Source organism: Anolis sagrei, chromosome 10 (assembly GCF_037176765.1).
Source record: "Anolis sagrei isolate rAnoSag1 chromosome 10, rAnoSag1.mat, whole genome shotgun sequence".
NCBI classification, from domain to species: domain Eukaryota; kingdom Metazoa; phylum Chordata; class Lepidosauria; order Squamata; family Dactyloidae; genus Anolis; species Anolis sagrei.
Window position 1 is genome coordinate 24927685 of NC_090030.1, and position 22982 is coordinate 24950666.

At 44.5% G+C, this 22982-nt stretch overlaps 1 protein-coding gene across 1 annotated transcript; it reads left to right on the top strand.

Annotated features, from left to right (window-relative positions):
• Positions 1–99: 99 nt before the first annotated feature.
• Positions 100–15417, top strand: BRS3 (bombesin receptor subtype 3). The gene is made up of 3 exons (XM_060756554.2): positions 100–643; positions 7433–7784; positions 14368–15417. Exons 1-3 carry the CDS (start codon positions 189–191, stop codon positions 14764–14766), a joined length of 1206 nt encoding a protein of 401 aa, XP_060612537.2. The 5' UTR covers positions 100–188; the 3' UTR covers positions 14767–15417.
• The last annotated feature ends 7565 nt before the right edge of the window (positions 15418–22982 follow it).

The window sequence follows — 22982 nt, forward strand, 5'->3', positions numbered from 1 at the left end:
ATATTTAAATCCTTTTTTAAAAGTTCCCACCTCCCACTCAGTTCAGTAGTGAATCTCTCTGTGCATCCCTCCTTCTTCTGCTTCGAGGCTCCTCGGGGAGAAGAAAAGAGCTCAGTGTCTCATCTCTGTTTCTAACTCACTTGGATAGAAAGCGGCCAGGTGAGGCTTTGGGATTTTGGAGCAACCTAATGCTCACCTCCCATGACAAGATGTCTACGGCTCCATTGGTGGCAACGAATACAATTTTGTACGAATTGACAAATGCCACAGAACCCTTGCCCCATGGAGAGAGCAACCACTCAATGGACGAAATGTGGCTCGAAGAGGTCCCCCTTGGTTTGGGAATCCTCTGTGTCATTTACGTGGTGTATGCCACCATCATCTCGGTGGGTCTCCTGGGTAACCTGATCCTCATCAAGGTCTTCTTCAAGATCAAATCCATGCAGACGGTGCCCAACATCTTCATCACCAGCCTGGCCTTCGGGGACGTGATCCTCCTCCTGACCTGCGTCCCGGTGGATGCGGCCTGCTACATGGTGGAGACCTGGCTCTTTGGGAGGGTCGGCTGCAAGATGCTCTCCTTCATCCAGCGCACCTCCGTCGGGGTCTCCGTCTTCACTCTGACGGTGCTCAGTGCAGACAGGTGAGCCAAAGAGCTTCAAAACATGGGTTTTAATAAGGGTGGTTGCAAAGAAAATAGGAAGGAAGGAATGAGAAGGAGAAAGAAGGAAGGAAGGAAGGAAGGAAGGAAGGAAGGAAGGAAGGAAGGAAGGAAGGAGACAATAAGGAAGGAAGAAATAGGAAGATAACGGAGGGACCTAGGTAATTTTCAATTTTATTTTATTTATTTATTTGGAGTGCTTTTACCCTGCCCTTCTCAACCCCCTAGGGGGGACTCAGGGCGGCTTACAAAAGGCACAATTCGATGCCTAACAATTATAACATACAATACACTATATAATACACAAATTTACCACATAATATCACAGTTATAACGGATTAAAACCATCAGACAGTACACTAGCAGCAATAAACATTTTGTGGTCAGTGTTCACCAATCCAAGTCCGTAAATCGTTTAGCATCGTCAATGTCCTTTCCTACTCTGGTCATTATTGGTTGTCTTTGTCCATCTGCCAGCTTACCCGAATGCTTGGTCCCACATCCAGGTTTTTAGCATCTTCCTGAAGGAGAGGAGGGATGTTGATGTCCTAATTTCCCGGGGGAGTGAATTCCACAGGCGAGGGGCCACCACCGAGAAGGCCCTGTCTCTCGTCCCCACCAGTCTCGCTTGTGATAAAGGTGGGGCCGAGAGCAGGGCCCCCTCAGCAGATCTTAAACTCCGAGGTGGGACGTAGAAGGAGATACGTTCGGACAGGTACGTTGGGCCGGAGCCGTAAAGGGTTTTGTAGGTCAAAACCAGCACTTTGAATTGTGCCCGGAATGGTAAGCAAACAGTATTTTGGCGCCCCCCCCCCCCCAAATCATTGATATATATTTTCTGTTCGTTGTGGGAGTTCTGTGTGCCATATTTGGTTCAATTCCATCATTGGTGGAGTTCAGAATGCTCTTTGATTGTGGGTGAACTATACATTCCAGTAACTACACTTGCCACACTTGCTCCCTTGCCTGGCCCACTTTGGGTCCGGAGGCGTGCCTGAAGACCTCGGTGTGTGCACCAAAAGTCACCTCTTCTCCTGACTTTCTCCTCAGCCATTGGGACCAAGAGAGAGAGAGAGAGAGAGAGAGAGAGAGAGAGAGAGGTGGAGATGCCCACCTTTGCTGAAGGTAGGCGCAAAACCAAAGGAGGGAGCGGAGGTGGGAGATACCTCCAGCCGGAGGGGCTCTCTCTCTCTCTCTCTCTCTTGGTCCCAATGGCTGAAGAAAAAGTCAGGAGAAGAGGTGACTTTTGGTGCGCACGCTGGGGTCTTCAGACATGCCTCCGGACCCGAAGCGGGCCAGGTGCGGCAGCTCCGCCCCTTGGCCCACCCACGGATTGGGGAGAGGAGAGGAGGCAGGTGGAGCCAGTCATGGGAGCCGGTCATGGGAAGGGATCGAACATGGAGAACGATTGAGTGCCGGCTTTGCTCACGCACCTGGTGGCCAGGTGGAGCAGGAACGAGAGGCTAAGTCCGGCCCCTTTGGGAAGAGGATCACCCGGCAGCGAGGCAAGAAAGCCGAGGCTCCCCCCGGACTGCTAGGGCTGTTGTGAGCTGAGGGGGCGCTCCTCAAGTGGCAATCGAGGGGCATTTACAGAGGCGCCTCTGCGCCCCTGGCAAAAAAAGTGTTCTGCGACCGCTTACTTCGCGTAATGGATGAGCCGCCCCTGCGGAGGGAAGAAGGAAGGAAGGAGAAGAAGGAAGGAAGGAAGGAAGGAAGGAAGGTAGAAATAAGACAAGAAGGAAGAAGAGAGAAGGAAGGCATACATAATAAGAAAGGAAGGATAGAAGGAAGGAAGAGGACGAAGGAAGGACAAAATGAGATAATGAATGAAGGGAAGAGGTGATGATGAGGAAGGAAGGAAGGAGACAATAAGGAAGGAAGAAATAGGAAGATAATGGAGAGAAGAAGGAAAGAAGGAGAAGAAGGAAGGAATGAGATGCTAACGAAGGTAGAAATAAGACAAGAAGGAAGAAAGGAGAAGAAGGAAGGAATAAACAATAAGAAAGGAAGAGGACGAAGGAAGGACGAAATGAGATATTGAATGAAGGGAAGAAGGTGATGATGAGGAAGGAAGGAAGGAGACAATAAGGAAGGAAGAAATAGGAAGATAACGGAGGGAAGAAGGAAGGAAGGAGAAGAAGGAAGAAATGAGATGCTAAGGAAGGTAGAAATAAGACAAGAAGGAAGAATGGAGAAGAAGGAAGGAATAAATAATAAGAAAGGAAGGATAGAAGGAAATAAGAGGATGAAGGAAGGACGAAATGAGATAATGAATGAAGGGAAGAAGGTGATAATGAGGAAGGAAGGAAGGAAGGAAGGAAGGAAGGAGTCAATAAGGAAGGAAGAAATAGGAAGATAAGGGAAGGAAGAAGGAAGGAAGGAGAAGAAGGAAGAAATGAGATGCTAAGGAAGGTAGAAATAAGACAAGAAGGGAGAAGAAGGAAGGAATCTATATAAATAAAAATGGAATGTTCGTTTATGGGATTAACAGGACTCAAAAACCATTGGACGAATTGACACCAAATTTGGAAGGAAACAGACCCTGATATTTGGGAGTTGTAGTTGCTGGGATTTATAGTTCACCTGCAAACAAAGAGCATTCTGAATCCTACCAACAATAGAATTGGGGCAAACTTCCCACAAAGAACCCTTATGACCAACAGAAAATACTGTGTTTTCTGATGGCCTTTGGTGACCTCTCTGACACCCCCTCGCAACCCCTCCAGGGGTCCCGACTCCCAGGTTGAGAAACGCTGGTGTAAGCGGACACTCCGGCTACATACACACATACATATCTTTTATTATGTGGACAGACAGACCGACAGATAGATAATCCCTTTTATAAAATTCTCATTCAGTTCCCAAATTGCAAGACATAAATCCACAATAATTCAATTTAACTTTGTATATGCTTATGATTAGAAAGAAACCTCTCTTTCTCTTAAATACAGTCTAAAGGAAAGGAGGGATCTATATTGCATTTTGGTGCTATCTAGTGGTGCCTTAAAGCAATTAATGGACTTTGGAAGCAGAATAGCGCAAAGGACTGGAAACATTTGCAGCTCATTCTTTGGGGATAATGGAGTCAAACTAAAAAAAAAGCTTTAGCTCCATTAACTAAACCATCTGCTGCTCAATAGACCGAGACCAACAAAGCCAGTATTCAAAGTTTATAGACAGATAACAAAATTCCCTGAGTTTGGTGATGCATAACCAAAAGCATCCTTGTGGAGCCCCTGGTGGTGCAGCAGATTAAACCACTGAGCTGCTGAATTTGCTGACTGAAAGGAGCAGGGTGAGCTCCTGCTGTTAGCCCCAGCTTCTGCCAACCAAGTAGTTTGAAAACATGCGCCAGCTGCACCCGTACCTTGGGAAGTCAGACTTGGCCACGGTGGTCCACGCTCTCGTCACATTTAGGATAGACTACTGCAACAGTAGTAGTGATGAGACGCTAGCGAATGGCTATTGGTGTTAATTGTATATTGTTCTTAATTGTATACTTTTCTATAATATGTTATGATGTTAACTGTTTTTTATACCGTGTTATGGTAGCATTGAATTTTTGCTGTTCTTGTTGTTAACCGCTGTGAGTCGCCTAAGGGCTGAGAACAGCGGTATACAAATAAAGTAAATAAATAAATAAATAAATAAACACACTCTACGTGGGGTTGCCCTTGAAGACTGCTCGGAAGCTTCAAATAGTCCAATGAGAGGCAGCCAGGTTAATAACTGGGGCGGCATACTGGGAGCATACAACTCCCATGTTATGCCAGCTCCACTGACTGCCAGTTTAATACCGGGCACAATTCAAAGTGCTGGCTTTGGCCTATAAAGCCCTTAACGGCCCCGGCCCAAATTACCTGTCTGAACGCATCTCCCCCTATGTACCATCGCAGAGATTAAAATCCCCCGAGGAGGCCCTGCTTTCTGTCCCACAATTGGTGGGGACGAGAGACAAGGCCTTCTTGGTGATTGCTCCCCGGCTATGAAACTCCTTCCTGGTGAGATCAGGTCGGCCCCCTCCCTCCTGTCCTTTAGAAGGATGGTAAAGACTTGGCTGTGGGACCAAGCTTTCAGGACAGGACAATAAATCGGCAATAGGAAAGATGACCAGGCCAATGATTTGACATGGATGACTATGGTGTATTTTAATATTTTGATCATTTTTTAAATGTTTATGTATTGTATGTGAATCTGTGTCCCGGCATTGAATGTTTGCCATGTATATGCTGTGCTCCGCCCTGAGTCTCCTTCGGGGTGAGAAGGGCGGAATATAAATGTTTTAAATACATAAATACATAAATAAATAAATAAATAAGTAGATCAATAGGTACCACTCCGTGGGAAGGTAACGGTGCTCCATGCAGTCATGTCAGCCACATGACCTTGGAAGAAGGTAGGACACACAGAGAGAAGAAACAGAAGAAAGGGAGAAAGAAAGGTAGGTAGGAAACACAGAAAGAAAGGTAGGAAACAGAAGAAAGGGAAAAAGAAGAGTAGGTAGGAAACAGAGAGGCGAAAGAAAAGTAGGAAATAGAAGAAAAAGAAAGAAAGGTATGTTGGAAAAAGAGGGAAAGAGAAAAAGAAGGAAGCAAGGTAGATAGGAAAGAGAGAGGGAAGAAAGAGAAGAAAGGGAGAAAGAAAGGTAGGTAGGAAACACAGAGAGAAAATAGGAAACAGAAGGAAGGAAGGAAAGAAAGAAAGGGAAAAAGAAAAGTAGAAAGGAAAAAGAGAGGTGAAAGAAAGGTAGGAAATAGAAGTAAGAAAAAGAAAGAAAGAAAGAAAGAAAGAAAGAAAGAAAGTTAAGTTGGAAAAAGAGGGAAGGAGAAAAAGAAGGAAGCAAGGTAGATAGGAAACAGAGAGGGAAGGAAGAGAAGAAAAGAAGAGAGAAAGGTAGATAGGAAAAAGAGAGGGAAGGAGAAAAAGAAGGAAGCAAGGTAGATAGGAAAGAGAGAGGGAAGAAAGAGAAGAAAGGGAGAAAGAAAGGTAGGTAGGAAACACAGAGAGAAAATAGGAAACAGAAGGAAGGAAGGAAAGAAAGAAAGGGAAAAAGAAAAGTAGAAAGGAAAAAGAGAGGTGAAAGAAAGGTAGGAAATAGAAGTAAGAAAAAGAAAGAAAGAAAGAAAGAAAGAAAGAAAGAAAGAAAGTTAAGTTGGAAAAAGAGGGAAGGAGAAAAAGAAGGAAGCAAGGTAGATAGGAAACAGAGAGGGAAGGAAGAGAAGAAAAGGAGAGAGAAAGGTAGATAGGAAAAAGAGAGGGAAGGAGAAAAAGAAGGAAGCAAGGTAGATAGGAAAGAGAGAGGGAAGAAAGAGAAGAAAGGGAGAAAGAAAGGTAGGTAGGAAACACAGAGAGAAAATAGGAAACAGAAGGAAGGAAGGAAAGAAAGGGAAAAAGAAAAGTAGAAAGGAAACAGAGAGGTGAAAGAAAGGTAGGAAATAGAAGTAAGAAAAAGAAAGAAAGAAAGAAAGAAAGAAAGTTAAGTTGGAAAAAGAGGGAAGGAGAAAAAGAAGGAAGCAAGGTAGATAGGAAACAGAGAGGGAAGGAAGAGAAGAAAGGGAGAGAGAAAGGTATGTAGGAAAAAGAGAGGGAAGGAGAAAAAGAAGGAAGAAAGGTAGGTAGGAAACAGGGAAGGATGTCAAGAAAGGGGAAAGGTAGGTTTGAAAAAGAGGAAGGAGAAAAAGAAGGAAGCAAGATAGATAGGAAAGAGAGAGGGAAGGAAGAGAAGAAAGGGAGAGAGAAAGGTAGGTAGGAAAAAAGAGAGGGAAGGAGAAAAAGAAGGAAGAAAGGTAGATAGGAAACAGAGAGGTAAGTCAAGAAAGGGAGAGAGGTAGGTGGAAAAAAGAGAGGGAAGGAGAAAAAGAAGAAAGAAAGGTAGATAGGAAACAGAGAGGGAAGGAAGAGAAGAAAGACCACCAGAATTTCACAGCCTTTGATCAGCTTTCTTTTCTCGGTGTGAGAGATGTAGGTAAAAGATGTAGAGAAAGATGTAGAGAAAGAAAGGTAGGTAGGAAAAAGAGAGGGAAGGAGAAAAAGCAGGAAGAAAGGTAGGTAGGAAACAGGGAAGGAAGTCAAGGAAGGGGAAAGGTAGGTTGGAAAAAGAGAGGAAAGGAGAAAAGGAAGAGAGGTAGGTGGAAAAAAGAGAGGGAAGGAGAAAAAGAAGGAAGCAAAGTAGATAGGAAACAGAGAGGGAAGGAAGAGAAGAAAGGGAGTGAGAAAGGTAGGTAGGAAAAAGAGAGGGAAGGAGAAAAAAGAAGAAAGGTAGGTAGGAAACAGGGAAGGAAGTCAAGAAAGGGGAAAGGTAGGTTGGAAAAAGAGGGAAGGAGAAAAAGAAGGAAGCAAGGTAGATAGGAAAAAGAGAGGGAAGGAATCCGTAAAGTGTAGGTAGGAAACAGGGAAGGAAGTCAAGAAAGGGGAAAGGTAGGTTGGAAAAAGAGAGGAAAGGAGAAAAGGGAGAGAGGTAGGTGGAAAAAAGAGAGGGAAGGAATCCGTAAAGTTTATTGCAATGGTTTGAATCTCGGACTGTGGCTCTGAACTCACTGGGTGTCTTTAGCCAAGTCCCACTCTCCCAACCTCTGAGGAAGACAAAAGCAAACCGCCTTTGAATAAATCCTGAGAAGAAAACTCAGAGTGAGGGTTACCTTTGGGTCACCCTGAGTCTGAAACGACTTGAAGGCCCGCAACAAGATCAATAAAGCCTGAAGGACCCTGAACTGGCCCTCTGTTAACAACGTTTGAGGGTCCCTGTTCTAATCCATGACTTCTGATCCTCAGGTACAAGGCAATTGTCAAGCCGTTGGAGCTTCAAAGGGCAGATGCCGTCCTGAGGACCTGCTTGAAGGCCACCTGTGTCTGGGTTGTCTCCATGCTGCTGGCCGTTCCAGAGGCCGTGTCCTCCGATCTGTATGCTTTCCACCTTCCGGATAAAAACAGCTCCTTTGAGACCTGCGCCCCTTACCCGGTCTCTGAAAGGATCCTGCAAGAAGCTCATTCCCTGGTCTGCTTCCTGATATTCTACATCATCCCGCTGGCCATCATATCCATTTACTATTTCCTCATTGCCAGAACGCTGTACCAGAGTACATCCAACATGCCGGCAGAAGACCAAGGCCATGCTCGGAAGCAGGTGGGTTGGGTTCATTTATTTATTATTTATTATTAACTTTCTTTATACCCCGCTAACATCTCCCGAAGGACTCGGTGTGGCTTACAAGAGGCGGAGGCCCAACACATCAATACAACAACAGCATAACAAATACAACAATAAATAAACTCATAAAGCAAAGCAATCTATATACATATAAATGCTCTGTGCATAATTAGTACCTTAAAAAAATTATAACAGCTAAACAACAGAGAGGAAAAAACCAGGCACAGATTAACACCTCCCAGCAACAGATTTTCCCAGGCTCAGGCAGGCCTTCAAATGCTAATGAAGGTGATCAGCTAAACATTCACACCTAACTGCAGCAGGGAAGAGCTCCTTGCCCCACCCCAGCCATTCCACAGATATATAAACCCATTTTTCCTACTTCCAACAGACCTTCTCAACCTCTGAGGATGCTTGCCATAGATGCAGGCGAAACGTCAGGAGAAATGCCTCTAGAACATGGCTCTATAGCCCGAAAAAACCCACAAGAACCTAGTGATTCCAGCCATGAAAGCCTTCGACAACAAAAGAACCAATTAACGAAATCACACCAAATTTGGCACCAAAATGTCTCACAACACAAGGAGTGACCATCACTCAAAAATTATGATTTTGTCATTTGGGAGTTGTAGTTGCTGGGATTTATAGTTCCCCTACAATCAAAGAGCATTCTGAACTCCACCAATGATGAAATTGGGCCAAACTTAGCACAAAGGACTCCCATGAGCAACAGAAAACACTAGATGGGTTTGGTGGGCATTGAGTTTGGGAATTATAGTTCACCTACATCCAGAGAGCACTGTGGACTCAAACAATGATGGATCTGGACCAAACTTGGCACAAATGTTCCATATGCCCAAATATGAACACAGATGGAGTTTGGGGAAAATAGACCTTGACATTTGGGATTTGTAATTACTGGAATTTATAGTTCACTACAATTAAAGAGCACTCTGAAACCCACAAACGACAGAAATTTATTATTTATTTATTTATTTATTTATTTATTTAATGCACTTATTAACCGCCATTCTCAGCCCGTTCGGGCGACTCATGGCGGTGTACAAATACATATAGAAGACAACTTACAAAGAACATATAGACTATACACAACCACAGACAACACTAAAAATCCGCTTCGTCTCTTAGTAGAATCATAACCAGTCTCATATTCCTTGTTCCATTCCGATCTTCTTTGCCATATTGTCATATCGTTGTTGCACATTAATTGAATGCCCTCTCGAAAAGAAATGGGGCAAACTTCCCACACAGAACCCCCATGATCAACATAAAATACTTAAGGCCATGCAATCCACCTCCCTTCGTCAGGGCAAGAAAACATAATCAAAGTCCTCCTGACAAAGAGCCATCCAGCCATCGAGATAGATAGATATAGATATGATTCACACACACACAGATATGGTATCATAGATTTGAAAGGGACCCTTAAAGAAGGACAATGATATGTTGCATGTTCCAGAGTAGTCAAACCAGACAATCTCCACATCAACACTGACAAAGAAACAGCAAGAAATACTGTTTACCCACAAGCAGAAAGAAATTACATATATTAGAAACCAACACTTTCTCTACTTTATTTTCCAGATCAACAGACTGGGCCACAGCAACGCGTGGCAGGGGACCGCTAGTAAACATTAAAACAATAACAATAAGCATTAGACAGTAACACCACGACGCAGTTAAAAATTGAGGCTGGGCCAAATGCAATGGATAACATTTTTAAAATGCTGGACATGACAGGTGAAACGGATAGGTTTTTGGAGATAGGTGCGGTGTGCAGACAATCTTAAATCTCTAGTAAAGTGCATTTGGGACATGATGCTCGGAGTTTCCTATTCTGGGAAGGCACACTGGAACAGCCACGTCTTCAAGCTCTTCCTAAAGACTGCCAATGTTGGGGCTTGTCTGATGTCCTTGGGGAGAGAGTTCCAGAGTCGGGGGCCACCACAGAGAAGGCCCTGTCCCTCGTCCCCACCAAACGTGCTTGCGACGCAGGTGGGATCGTGAGCAGGGCCTCTCCAGATTATCAGAGAGATCATGTGGGTTTGTATACGGAGATGCGGTCACGCAGATAGGCGGGTCCCAAACCGTTTAGGGCTTTGTAGGTAAGCACCTTTACCTTGAATTGGGACCGGAAAATGAACGGCAGCCAATGGAGCTCCTTAAACAGGAGGGTTGACCTCTCTCTGTAAGGAGCGCCAGTTAACAACCTGGCCACTGCCCATTATACCAATTGGAATTTCCGGGCAGTTTTCAAGGGAAGCCCCACGTAGAGCGCATTACAGTAGTCCAATCTGGAGGTGACCAAGGCATGGACCACCCTGGCCAGATCAGCCTTCACGAGGTATGGTCGCAGTTGGCGCATGAGTCTCAGTTGTGCAAAAGCCCTCCCGGCCACCACCGACGCCTGAGCTTCAAGCGTAAGTGATAAGTCCAAGAGGACACCCAAACTGCGGACCTGTGACTTCAGGGGGAGTGTAACCCCATCCAGCACAGGTTGCCACCCTATACCCCGATCCGGTTTACGATCGACCATTTATTTACTCATCCATTTTTTTTTTGTATTATGCCATCTATAACATCTACGATTCCAGAGAATTGAATTATATCAGTTAAAGTGGTGTCAAATTGCACGAATTCTAAGGGGTAATTGAACCCAAGAGAGACTTTTGGGTCTCTGGAAGCTCTAGACCAGGGGTCCTCAAACTAAGGCCCGGGGGCCAGATACGGCCCTCCAAGGTCATTTACCTGGCCCTCGCTCAGGGTCAACCTAAGTCTGAAACTACTTGAAAGTACACAACAACAACAACAACAACAACCCTATCTCATCAGCCAAAAGTAGGACCGCATTTCCCATTTAAATACTAATAAGTTTATTTATTATTCATTTATTATTTATTTTCAGTATTTGTATTCCATCCTTCTCACCCCACAGGCAACTCAGGGCGGATTTCAATGTACCTATACATGGCAAACATTCAATGTCATAGACACACAACATATATAGACAGACACTCAGAGGCTATTTAACATTCCAACTTCTGGCCACCAGGGGAGCTGTTGCTTCACCATCCGTTTGTGACACTGATGAAGTACTTCCTCATTCTTTGCATACTTCCTGGAGATTTTTATGGCCTCGTGAATCAGTTAAATTATATTTCTTAAAATTGTTATTCATTTAAATTATTGTATTTTTTTTATTTTTTTTATTTTTTTGCACTACAAATAAGATATGTGCAGTGTGCCTAGGAATTAATTCATGGTTTTTTCAAATTATAACCCATCCCTCCAACAGTTTGAGGGACTGTGACCTGGTCCTCTGTTTAAAAACTTTGAGGACCCCTGCTCTAATCCTTTCCCAACCATGTCAATCATCCCAGTGAGAAAATTGGATGTAAAATTAGGAACCATGTCCATTGGGACAAACTGTCTATCCTGATCCATAACTCATTCTCATCATTAAGGAGAAGCCCAACCTAAAGGCATTTGAAAGCCCAATGAGGAAGTTGTAGTTCAATCAAAAATGGGTAAGATTTCCAAACTCTGCTCAGCTTTCTGAATGGTAAACTGTGTGTTTGGCTTCCTTCTGCATCAACAAGACTTTTTTTTCTTAGTGGCAGGAATGAACCTCCAGCTTAGCAAAGGCAGACTCCACCCAGCTGTGTTTCTTTACTGATAAGGTTCGAGGAGAACATATGTTTTCCAAAGCTGGTAACTGGGCTAATCTGCTGTAGCCAAACCAACTATGAATGCATTAGAAACAAATGCGGTCATCGCTAATAGTCAACACGGGTTTATCAAAAACAAGTCCTGCCAGACTCATCTGATCTCTTTTTTCGATAGAGTTACAAGCTGGGTAGATGCGGGGAATGCCGTGGATGTGGCGTACCTGGATTTCAGTAAGGCCTTCGACAAGGTCCCCCATGACCTTCTGGCAAACAAACTAGTCTAATATGGGCTGGACAAAACTTCGGTGAGGTGGATCTGGAATTGGTTAAATGGGCGAACCCAGAGGGTGATTCTCCCCAATGCTTCCTCTTCATCCTGGAAAGAAGTGACGAGCGGAGGGCCACAAACAGGGTTCTGTCCTGGGCCCGGTCCTGTTCAGGATCTTTATTAATGACTGATGTGCGGGTACGGCTGTACCAGGAGCTCCAACTTCCTTTTCTTTCTTTGAGTATTTGCGTGTATTCAAAAGTTCCATGCATTTTGCAGTAAGGTGGCTTCCCTTGATTTGCAGCCACCTGCCTATCATTGTTGGGTTTTGTAGTTCCGCCCCTTTCCCCAGGGTTCAGGAAGGAAAGGGAGCCATTTTAGCTCAGTCTTATAGTTGAAAGCTTAGCTACAGGATGTGAATCAGCTCCACCTGTAGAGAAGCTTTGTTTCTTATGAAATTCCGGGGGAAAACAGTTCCAAAGGACTCCATCTGGAGAATCTACAAAGCCTTGACTGGTAGGTCTACTCGGGACCCAAGAAGCATTTTGGAGCCGGGAGTAGAGCCCACACTAGCAAAGTTTAGAAAGTAGATCGCCCAAGGAGGGTTAAAAAGGGTTTTCCTCTTAAAGAAAAGAAACAGTTCACAAAAGCCAGTTGCCTGTCCCTTGTGGACAAGATTAAGAAAGCCACCAGTTGATTCAAAGCCTTGAAGTATTTGTTTGACCTGTTGAAGATCTGAGAAGAATTTGATTGTTTTGTTGAAGACCTAAGCAATAATAAAGGACTTTGTTAAGCTTTTCAAGCTTTTAAAGACTCTGTATAGGAAAATCCTTAGGGCCTCTCACTCGAGGCACCCTGGCTTCCCGCTGGGCACAAAGAGCACGTCCTGTTCAAAAGCCAATTGCTATAGGCTCAGCGTGTGACAGCACAACTTAGATGAAGGGTTAGAAGGCATGATCATCAAGTTTGCAGAAGACACCAAATTGGGAGGGATAGCCAATACTCCAGAAGACAGGAGCAGGATACAAAATGATCTTGACAGATTAGAGAGATGGGACAAAACTAACAAAATGAAGTTCAACAGGGACAAATGCAAGATACTCCACTTAGGCAGAAAAAAACAAATGCAAAGATACAGAATGGGGGACAATAACTGGCTCAAGAGCAGTACGTGTAAAAAAGATCTTGGAGTCCTCGTGGACAACAAGTTAAACATGAGCCAACAATGTGATGTGGCAGCAAAAAAAGCCAATGGGATTTTGGCCTGCATCAAGAGGAGCATAGTGTCTAGATCCAGGGAAGTAATGCTACCCCTCTATTCTGCTTTGGTTAGACCACACCTGGAATATTGTGTCCAATTCTGGGCACCACAATTGAAGAAAGATATTGACAAGCTGGAATGTGTCCAGAGGAGGGCGACTAAAATGATCAAGGGTCTGGAGAACAAGCCCTATGAAGAGTGGCTTAAAGGAAGCAGAGAACAAGCTTGCTCCCTCCTCTCTGTGACTTCCTCTCACATATTTATACATTGCTATCATATCTCCTCTCAGCCTTCTCTTCTTCAGGCTAAACATGCCCAGCTATTTAAGGGCTTGTTCTCCAGACCCTTGATCATTTTAGTTGTTATAATGTTTTAGCTGATGTGACATGCTTTAAGGCACCATGGAGGTCCGATCGTAAGCCACCTTGAATCCCCCTCGCGGTAGAGAAAGGCGGTATATAAATAAGGTAAATAAATAAATAAGGCCATGCACCTTCTCTTCAAAAGAATGCTGGTACCTCACCAAACTACAAATCCCAGGATCCATTAAGCATGGCAATTTAATTAGAGATGCGGTCCCTCAAAGAGAAGCTCCTGAAGCAGCTTCCCCTTTGGCTTTGGCTCAACACTAAGATCACTGTATGATGCGAATCTAATTAACATCCTGATTCTGGCAAGATCATTTTGAAATGGCAGGGAAGAGGTCTGAGTAAAAGAAACAAAGAGCGGTCCGGAGGTCTCAAAAGCACGGATCTTATTTCCAGCTGGGACTCTGGTGAGGAGTTGTGTCCAAATGCACCAGAGCCCCGATATAGGTGTTGACTATGGCTTTTATATCCTCCAATTGCAGTCAAAGAACATGCTTCTACATATATTGACATCATTCTCTGCGTCATTTTAGCATCATAGGAATATTAAATTCTACCTTTCAACACATGAAAGGCATGTCTCTGTGTCTTTCTAAAGAGCAAGCATGCAGCTTATATTCATCAATCAAGGGGCCTACTTTGAGTTGTCAGGAGAAAGGAGATATAGGCTCTCCTTACTTAGTACCAATCTCTCTCTCTCTGGGATGTACAGATAACATGCCCCCCTTTTCCTCCCTCCTGCCCATGCCTTGGACACAGATCTCCTTTGGCATTCTTTCTAATACAGAGAGAGAACCTGATTTTTCTATACATTTCAGTGCTTGTAAAGTACATATAATTTATGCATAAATAAATATCTATTTTTCCAATATCTCCTCATCAATTTAGCCCAATAAGGTGAGCATTAGATTTGAATAAATATGGGTAGATCATTACTGTTGGGGTCACTGATGATGATGGATGTGTTTTCCAGATCGAATCCCGCAAGAGGGTTGCCAAAACAGTCCTGGTCTTGGTCGGCTTGTTTGCTCTCTGCTGGCTCCCAAACCACATCCTCTACCTGTACCGCTCCTTCACGTACCACGCCTCCATCGACACCTCTGCCTTCCACCTGGTGGCCACCATCTTCTCCCGGGCCTTGGCCTTCAGCAACTCCTGCGTCAACCCTTTTGCGCTCTATTGGCTCAGCAAGGGTTTCCGCCAGCATTTCAAGAAGGAGGTGATGTGCTGTAAGCGCAAGGCCCCCACCACACGCCGCCCGAGCATCACCCAGAACTACACGCCGACCAGGACGATGTCAGTAACTGGCTCTGAAATCAGCGTCACTTTCCTCACAGATTACAGCATCACAAAAGAAGAGGAGAGTGTTTAACTCCGTTGGATTTGAGAAGTAGTGAAGAGTTCCACCACCCAAGGATGCTGAGATCCAGACCAAAACTGGAGCGACACTCGAGTCAGATCTCTGCATCTGTACGCTGCCATGTAATGCCGATTAACTGCTTTGATCTGTATTACATGGCAGGGTGTAATCCACTTCAATGCAGTGAAACTAGGCATGGGAAAACTTTCTAACTTGGGGGATGCATAGTGGGCTAGAATGGGCCAGGAAAGAGTGGGTTCTCCCCAAGTCCTCTCCCTGCCTTTTCCTCCCCTTGTGTAGGCAGAAAGTCAAGGAAAGACGGAAAATATTTGGATCCCAAAAGGGTTGGCCTTGGTCAGGATGAGATGATGGACGGTTGAGACCAAGTGTATCCATCAGACCCATATTGTCTACTCCTGATATAGAATCATAGAATCCTAGAGTTGGAAGAGACCCTCTAGGGCCATCCAGTCCAACCCCCTGCCATGCAAAAAGGCACGCTCAATAGACAGCCTCTGCGGAAAAGCCTCCATAGAAGGAGAGTCCACCACTCTCCCAGGTGGCCTATAGCACTCTCCAGGAAGTTCTTCATAATCTTTTCAGTCAACTTTATTTCCCTTCCATTTGAACCCATTGCTCCCTTGTGTCCTGGTCTCTAAAGCAGCAGAAAGTTAGTTTCCCCCCTCCCCGCTTCCTCCTCAATGGGACATCCTTTGAAATCTTGAAATATGGTTCTCATGTTCCCTCTCCAACTTCACTTCTCCAAGATAAACATCCCCCAGGAAGAAAGGAGGAAGGAAAAAGAGAAGGAAAGAAGGAAGGTGGAAGGGAATGGAGGGAGCTAGGGAGGAAATGGAGGGAGCTAGGGAGGGAAGGGAGAGAGGGAGGAAAGGAGGGAGGGAGGAAAAAGAATAGGAAGGAAAGACAAAATGGAAGGAAGTGAAGGAGGAAGAGAATGATGGATGGATGGAAGGGTGAAAGGGAATAGAGGGAGGGAGGGAAGGTAAGGAGGGAGGGAGGGAGGAAAAAGATATGGAAGGAAAGACAAAAGGGAAGGGAGGGAGGGAAGGTAAGGAGGGAGGGAGGAAAAGGGGAGGGAGGGAGGAAGAGAACAATGGATGGATGGAAGGGTGGAAGGGAATGGAGGGAGGAAGGGAAGGTAAGGAGGGAGGGAGGAAAAAGTTATGGAAGGAAAGACAAAACGGAAGGAAGGGAGGAAGAGAATGATGGATGGATGGAAGGGTGGAAGGGAATGGAGGGAGGGAGGGAAGGTAAGGAGGGAGGGAGGAAAAGGTTATGGAAGGAAAGACAAAACGGAAGGAAGGGAGGAAGAGAATGATGGATGGATGGAAGGGTGGAAGAGAATGGAGGGAGGGAGGGAAAGTAAGGAGGGAGGGAGGAAAAAGATATGGAAGGAAAGACAAAAGGAAGGGAGGAAGGGAGGAAAAGAAGGATAGAAGGAAGGGTGGAAGGTAAAGGAGAGGGGAAGGCAGGGAGAAAGAGGGGACAGAGGAAAGAGAGAAGTAAAGAAAGACAAAAAGGAAAGATGGGAGGGAGGGAGAGAATAATGGATGCATGGAAGGGTGGAAGGGAATGGAGGGAAGGAAGGTAAGGAGGGAGGGAAGGAGGAAAAATATACGGTAGGAAAGACAAAATGGGAGGGAGGGAGGAAGAGAATGATGGATGGATGGATGGATGGATGGAAGGAAGGCTGGAAGGGAATGGAGGGAGGGAAGGTAAGGAGGGAGGGAGGAAAAGATATGGAAGACAAAAGGGAGGGAAGGAAGGGAGGAAAAGAAGGATAGAAGGAAGAGTGAAAGGTAAAGGAGAGGGCAAGGCAGGGAGAAAGGGCGGATGGAGGAAAGAGAGAAGGAAGGAAAAACAAACAGGAGGGAGGAAGGGAACGATGGATGGATGGATGGAAGGAAGAGAAGAAAGGAATAGAGGGAGGGAGGGAAGGGAAGGAGGGAGGAAAGAGAGAAGGAAGGAAAGACAAAGGGGAAGGAAGTAAGGCAGGGAGGGAGGAAGAGAAGGATGGAAAGGAAGGGGGAAGGGAATGGAGAGAGGGAGAGAGGAAGTAGGATATAGTGTGTGTGTGTATAATTTTTGTAAATAATATAAATACTACTACTACTAATAGTATGTCAAGGGGCTGGACTGGATGACCCTAGCAGTCCCTTCCAAGTCTATAGTTCTATAAAAAAATGTGAAATCCGAAATGTGAAATCCAAAACACTGGATAAGGGATATCTAACGTGTACATTCTTGTTATGCTTTGATAGACTCATATGGCAACTTGTTTGAAAATGTTCCCAAACTCAGGGTTAGCTCTCCTACTTTCTAGCCCTGCACTTCCAGGCCTTGTTCTAATTCAGTGTTTCTCAACCTTCCTAATGTCGTGACCCCTTAATAGAGTTCCTCATGTTGTGGTGACCCCCAACCATAACATTATTTTTGTTGCTACTTTATAACTGTAATTTTGCTACTGTTATGAGTCGTAATGTAAATATCTGATATGCAGGATGGATTTTCATTCAGTGCGCCAAATTTGGCACAAATACCCAACACTCCCAAATTTGAATACTGGTGGGGTTGGGGGGGGGGGGGTTGATTTGCCTTCAGACCTCATTACCTCTGAGGATGCTTGCCATAGATGCAGACAAAACGTCAGGAGAGAATGCCTCTAGAACATGGCCATATAGCCCAAAAAAACCTACAACAACCCAGTGATTCTGGCCATGAAAGCCTTCGACAATATATTTGCCTTTTTTTCCAAAAAAGGGAAGGACAGGCGGAGAGATCTTCAGCCTTCTGTGCCAAAGGGGTTCCCAAGACCATCAGAAATGTGTGTTTTCTGATGGTCTTTGGTGATCCCTCTGAAACTCCCCTTGCAACACTCAGGTTGAGAAATGCTGTTCTAATTTAAAGCAGAATCATGAAAAGAACTATTGCTGCGACGGTTGGGTACCTGGAAATGCCATTCACTCAAATGCCTCTCACTTTGTTATATTGCACCATTTGGGAGCGAAACCGCTCCCAAATGGTCTCCATGGTTCCTCCAAATGGAAATGCATGACCTTCTGGCAAACAAACTAGTCCAATGTGGGCTAGGCAAAATTACGGTGAGGTGGAGCTGTAATTGGTTAAATGGATGAACCCAGAGGGTGCTTCTCCCCAAGGCTTCCTCTTCATCCTGGAAAGAAGTGACGAGTGGAGTGCCATCAGGAGGGTTCCGTCCTGGGCCCGGTCCTGATCAGGATCTTCATTACTGACTTAGATGAAGGGTTAGAAGGCAGGATCATCAAGTTTGCAGATGACACCAAATAGGGAGGGAGAGCCAATACTCCAGAGGACAGGAGCAGGATTCAAAACGATCTTGACAGATTAGAGAGATGATTGGCCAAAACTAACAAAATAAAGTTCAATGTATTGTTGAAGGCTTTCATGGCCGGAATCACTGGGTTGTTGTAGGTTTATCTGGGCTATATGGCCATGTTCTAGAGGCATTTTCTCTTGATGCAGGCAAAACGTAGCCTGGAAAAACCTACAACAACCCAAAATGAAGTTCAACAGTGACAAATGCAAGATACTCCACTTAGGCTGAAAAAAACAAAATGGGGGACGATGCCTGGCTCGAGAGCAGTATGTGTGAAAAAGATCTTGTAGTCCTCGTGGACAGCAAGTTAAACATGAGCCAACAATGTGATGTGGTGGCAAAAAAAGCCAATGGGATTTTGGCCTGCATCAATAGGAGCACAGTGTCTAGATCTAGAGAAGTAATGCTACCCCTCTATTCTGACTTGGTTAGACCACACCTGGAATATTGTGGGCATCACAATTGAAGAGAGATATTGAGAAGCTGGAATGTGTCCAGAGGAAGGTAACTAAAATGATCAAGGGTCTGGAGAATAAGCCCTATGAAGAGCGGTTTAAAGAGCTGGGCATGTTTAGCCTGGAGAAGAGAAGGCTGAGAGGAGACATGATAGCCATATATAAATATGTGAGAGGAAGCCACAGGGAGGAGGGAGGAAGCTTGTTTTCTGCTTCCCTGGAGACTAGGACACGGAACAATGGCTTCAAACTACGAGAAAGGAGATTCCATCTGAACAGGTTGAGAAACATGAGGAAGAACTTCCTGACTGTGAGAGGTGTTCAGCAGTGGAACTCTCTGCCCCGGAGTGTGGTGGAGGCTCCTTTGGAGGCTTTTAAACAGAAGCTGGATGGCCATCTGCCAGGAGTGCTTTGAATGCAATATTCCTGCTTCTTGGCAGGGGGTTGGACTGGATGGCCCATGAGGTCTCTTCCAACTCTAGGATTCTATGATTCTATGACCCGGAGATATCTCTAAAAGCAGACGGTCTAAAGCAGGGATCTTCAAACTAAGGCCCGGGGGCCAGATGCGGCCCTCCAAGGTCATTTACCCGGCCCTCGCTCAGGGTCAACCTAAGTCTGAATTGACTTGAAAACACACAACAACAACAATCCTATCTCATCAGCCAAAAGCAGGCCCACACTTCCCATTGAAATACTAATAAGTTTATATTTGTTAAAATGGTTCTTCATTTTAATTATTGCATTGTTTTTAAGTGTCTTTTGCACTACAAATAAGATATGTGCAGTGTGTGTAGGAATTCATTCATGTTTTTTTTCAAATTATAACCTGGCCTTCCAACAGTTTGAGGGACTGTGACTTGGCCCTCTGCTTAAAAAGTTTGAGGACCCCTGGTCTAAAGGTTACTGTCAGTCTGTATATTTACATCATCCTGTGATAGCTTGTTGACCACACTTTTCAAAGCTTCCTCACTCCAGGATTTCCCTTCTTGGATTATTATGATGATGATGATTATGAATATATTGATATATTTGCTCTTGGGATTTTGATCTTGAAACCCAAGTCACTGCATGCCTTTCCCACCAAAGAGGATCCGGTTTGATTTGCACGGTATTTATTATGATTCATTTGCTAAACAAGAAACTTATGTGTAAATCTATATTCTATCTATATAAGTAAAAATATGTTTGCTTGTTTTTTTGTTCTATCTACCTACCTATCTTTGTATGTATTTTTCATGATAACACCCAGGATGTTGGGAGTTGTAGTTCAACCCACATCCAGACAGCCGTGATGCCAAACAATGATGGATCTGGACCAGCGGTGGCAAACATAACCCATTATTAATTTCCAACATTTCTACCCTGCCCTTCTCAACCCCTGAGGGGGGACTCAGAGTGGCTTACACCAGCAACAATTCGATGCCACAACGTACAAAACAATTATAACAGATATAACAACAATTTAAAACAGTAAATAAAACAATGTTAAAAACCAACTTTAAATACTGGCAGGGTTTGGTAGCAATGACAGAGCCTGATGGGAGTTGTAGTTCACCCATATGAGAAGAGTGCTGTGAACTCAAATGATGGTGGGTCTGGACCAAACTTGGCACACAGACCCATCAAGACCCACTATAAATAATGGCAGGGTTTTGGGGGGCAATGACTGAGGATCATGGGAGTTGAAGTTTATTTATTTATTTTATTTAGGGCTTTTCTATCCCGTCCTTTCTCAACCTCCGCAGAGGGACTCAGGACGGCTAACAAAGAGGCATCCCATGGCACCCACATCAAAACATAAATATACAATCAACAGCAATGTAATAATCTATATATATATAAATGCTCTGTGTGTAATGAGTACCTTAAAAACAAAAGAACCAATGAATGAAATCACACCAAATTTGGCAACAAAATGTCTCACAACCATCACTCAAAAATTATGATTTTGTCATTTGAGAGTTGTAGTTGTTGGGATTTATAGTTCACCTATAATCAAAGAGCATTCACCAACGTTGGAATTGACCCAAACATGGCACATAGGACTCCCATGACCAACAGAAAACACTAGGAGGGTTTTGACCTTGAGTTTGGGAGTTGTAGTTCACCTACATCTAGAGAGCACTGTGGACTCAAACAATGATGAATCTGGACCAAACTTGGCACAAATACTCAATATGCCCAAATATGAGCACAGATGGAGTTTAGGGGAAATAGACCTTTACATTTGCGAGTTGTAGTTATTGGGATTTATAGTTCATCTACAATCAGAGCATTCTGAACCCCACCAATAGAATTGGGGCAAACTTCCCACACAGAATCCTCATGACCATCAGAAAATACTTAAGGCCATCCAGTCCAACTCCCTTTACAAGGGCAAGAAAACATAATCAAAGCCCTCCTGACAGAGAGCCATCCAGCCATAGATCTAGATAGATAGATAGATCGATAGATAGATATCATTCACACACACACAGATGTAGTATCATAGATTTGAAAGGCACCCCTAAAGAAGGACAATTATGTGTTGCGTGTTCCAGAGTAGGCAAACCAATCTCCACATCAACACTGACAATGAAACAGCAAGAAATACTATTTACCCACAAGCATAAAGAAATTACATATATTAGAAACCAACACTTTCTCATTACTTTATATTCCAGATCACTAGACTGGGCCACAGCAATGCGTGGCAGGGGGCAGCTAGTAACAATATAAAACAGTATAAAACGTATGAACAATATAAATCAATATAAAAACAGACAACAAATAGTCAGTGGTTGCCGATTTAAATCATTATCCAAGGGCAGTCATCAGTTCTAAATAAGTCAACACGTCAGTAGGTCAGCCTATTCTCCAAAGGCCTGATCCCATAGCCAGGATTTTACTTGTTTCCGGAAGGTCAAGAGGGATGCAGCAGATCTAATTTTGTAGGGGCAATGAAACCAAAATATTTCCCAAAAAAGGCAGAAGCCCCCTTTCCAATTGGGAGGGCAAGGATGGACACGAAAGTTGAATCTTTTAAACTGCAAAAAAAAAAACCTATTTATTGCGTGGCCATAGCAATAACGACAAACAAGCATACAGGGATGCAATCAAAGGGTTTGTCGCAACCCCCAATGGGGCTGCACAGCATTTATAGTAAATGGTATATATTTTCATTGGTTCCTAAAGACAAATCATTTCATTGGTCTAAGTTAGCTATACAGTTGTTCATTTGTTGTTTATGATTTTGATTGACATTATAGCACAAGTGGGATACTAACAATGGCACAACTATAACATAACTATAGTCCATTGTTCTCTGACCATGACTGTATCTTATCTGTTAGTCTGTTGCAAACAGACTGGGAAACTTCAGAGCAACTGGGAAACTTGGGGGTTCTAACTAGCCAACAGCTAGCTGCTTTTGTCTGGATATACTGTTATCCTTGTATAGTAACTTCTTTTTTGGAGCACTGATTTCTCAAACAATCAGCATTTTCTGTAAACATAGGCCTACTGCAGAAATAAGCCAATACGGCAGTAAATCATGACATATGGGCATTGGGAAGATCTCTGAAAATTCCCTTTTTAAAACCACGTCCCCTCCAATTTCACTCGGGAGGGAGTTCCATAGGCGGGGGGCCACCACAGTAAAGGCCCTGCCCCTTGTCCCTGCCAGATGAGATTGTGACAATGGGAGGACAATGAGCAGGGTCTCCTCAGATGATCTTAGGGCCCTAGGTGGATCATAGTGGAAGATATGTTCAGACAAGTAAACTGGGCCAGAACCGTTAAGGGCTTTATAGGCCAAAGTCAGCACTTTGAATTATGCTCGGAAGTGATAGGCAGCCAGTGGAGCTGGCGTAACAAGGGCGTTGTGTGCTCCCTGAACCCAGCCTGGCTGCCGAACGTTGGACGGAGGCAGTCTTCAGAGGCAACCCCACGTAGAGTGCGTTTCAGTAGTCTATACGGGATGTAACCAAAGCGTGGACCACTGTGGCCAAGTCAGACTTCCCAAGGTACAGGCACAACTGGTGCGCAAGCTTTAAATGTGCAAAAGCTCTCCCGGCCACCTCTGAGACCTGGGGTTCCAGGTTCAGCGATGAGTCCAGGATCACTCCCAAGCTGCGGACCTGCGTCTTCAGGGGGAGTGTAACCCCGTCTAACACAGGCTGTAACCCTATGCCCTGTTCGGACTTACGACTGACCAGGAGGAACTCTGTCTTGTCTGGATTAAGTTTCAATTTATTCGCTCTCATCCAGTCCGTTACAGCGGTCAAGCACAATTCAGCCTCCTTAGTAGCAGGTGGAAAGGAGTGACAGAGCTCCTTGTGCACCAGTTGCGCCTGTACCTTGGGAAGTCGGATCTGGCCACAGTAGTCCACGCTCTTGTTACATCCCGAATAGAT

Coding starts and splice junctions, on each gene's coding strand:
- BRS3 (XM_060756554.2), top strand. CDS start 189: ATGCTCACCTCCCATGACAAGATGTCTACGGCTCCATTGGTGGCAACG. Junction 644..7,432: donor ACGGTGCTCAGTGCAGACAG/GTGAGCCAAAGA, acceptor TCTGATCCTCAG/GTACAAGGCAATTGTCAAGC. Junction 7,785..14,367: donor AAGGCCATGCTCGGAAGCAG/GTGGGTTGGGTT, acceptor TGTGTTTTCCAG/ATCGAATCCCGCAAGAGGGT.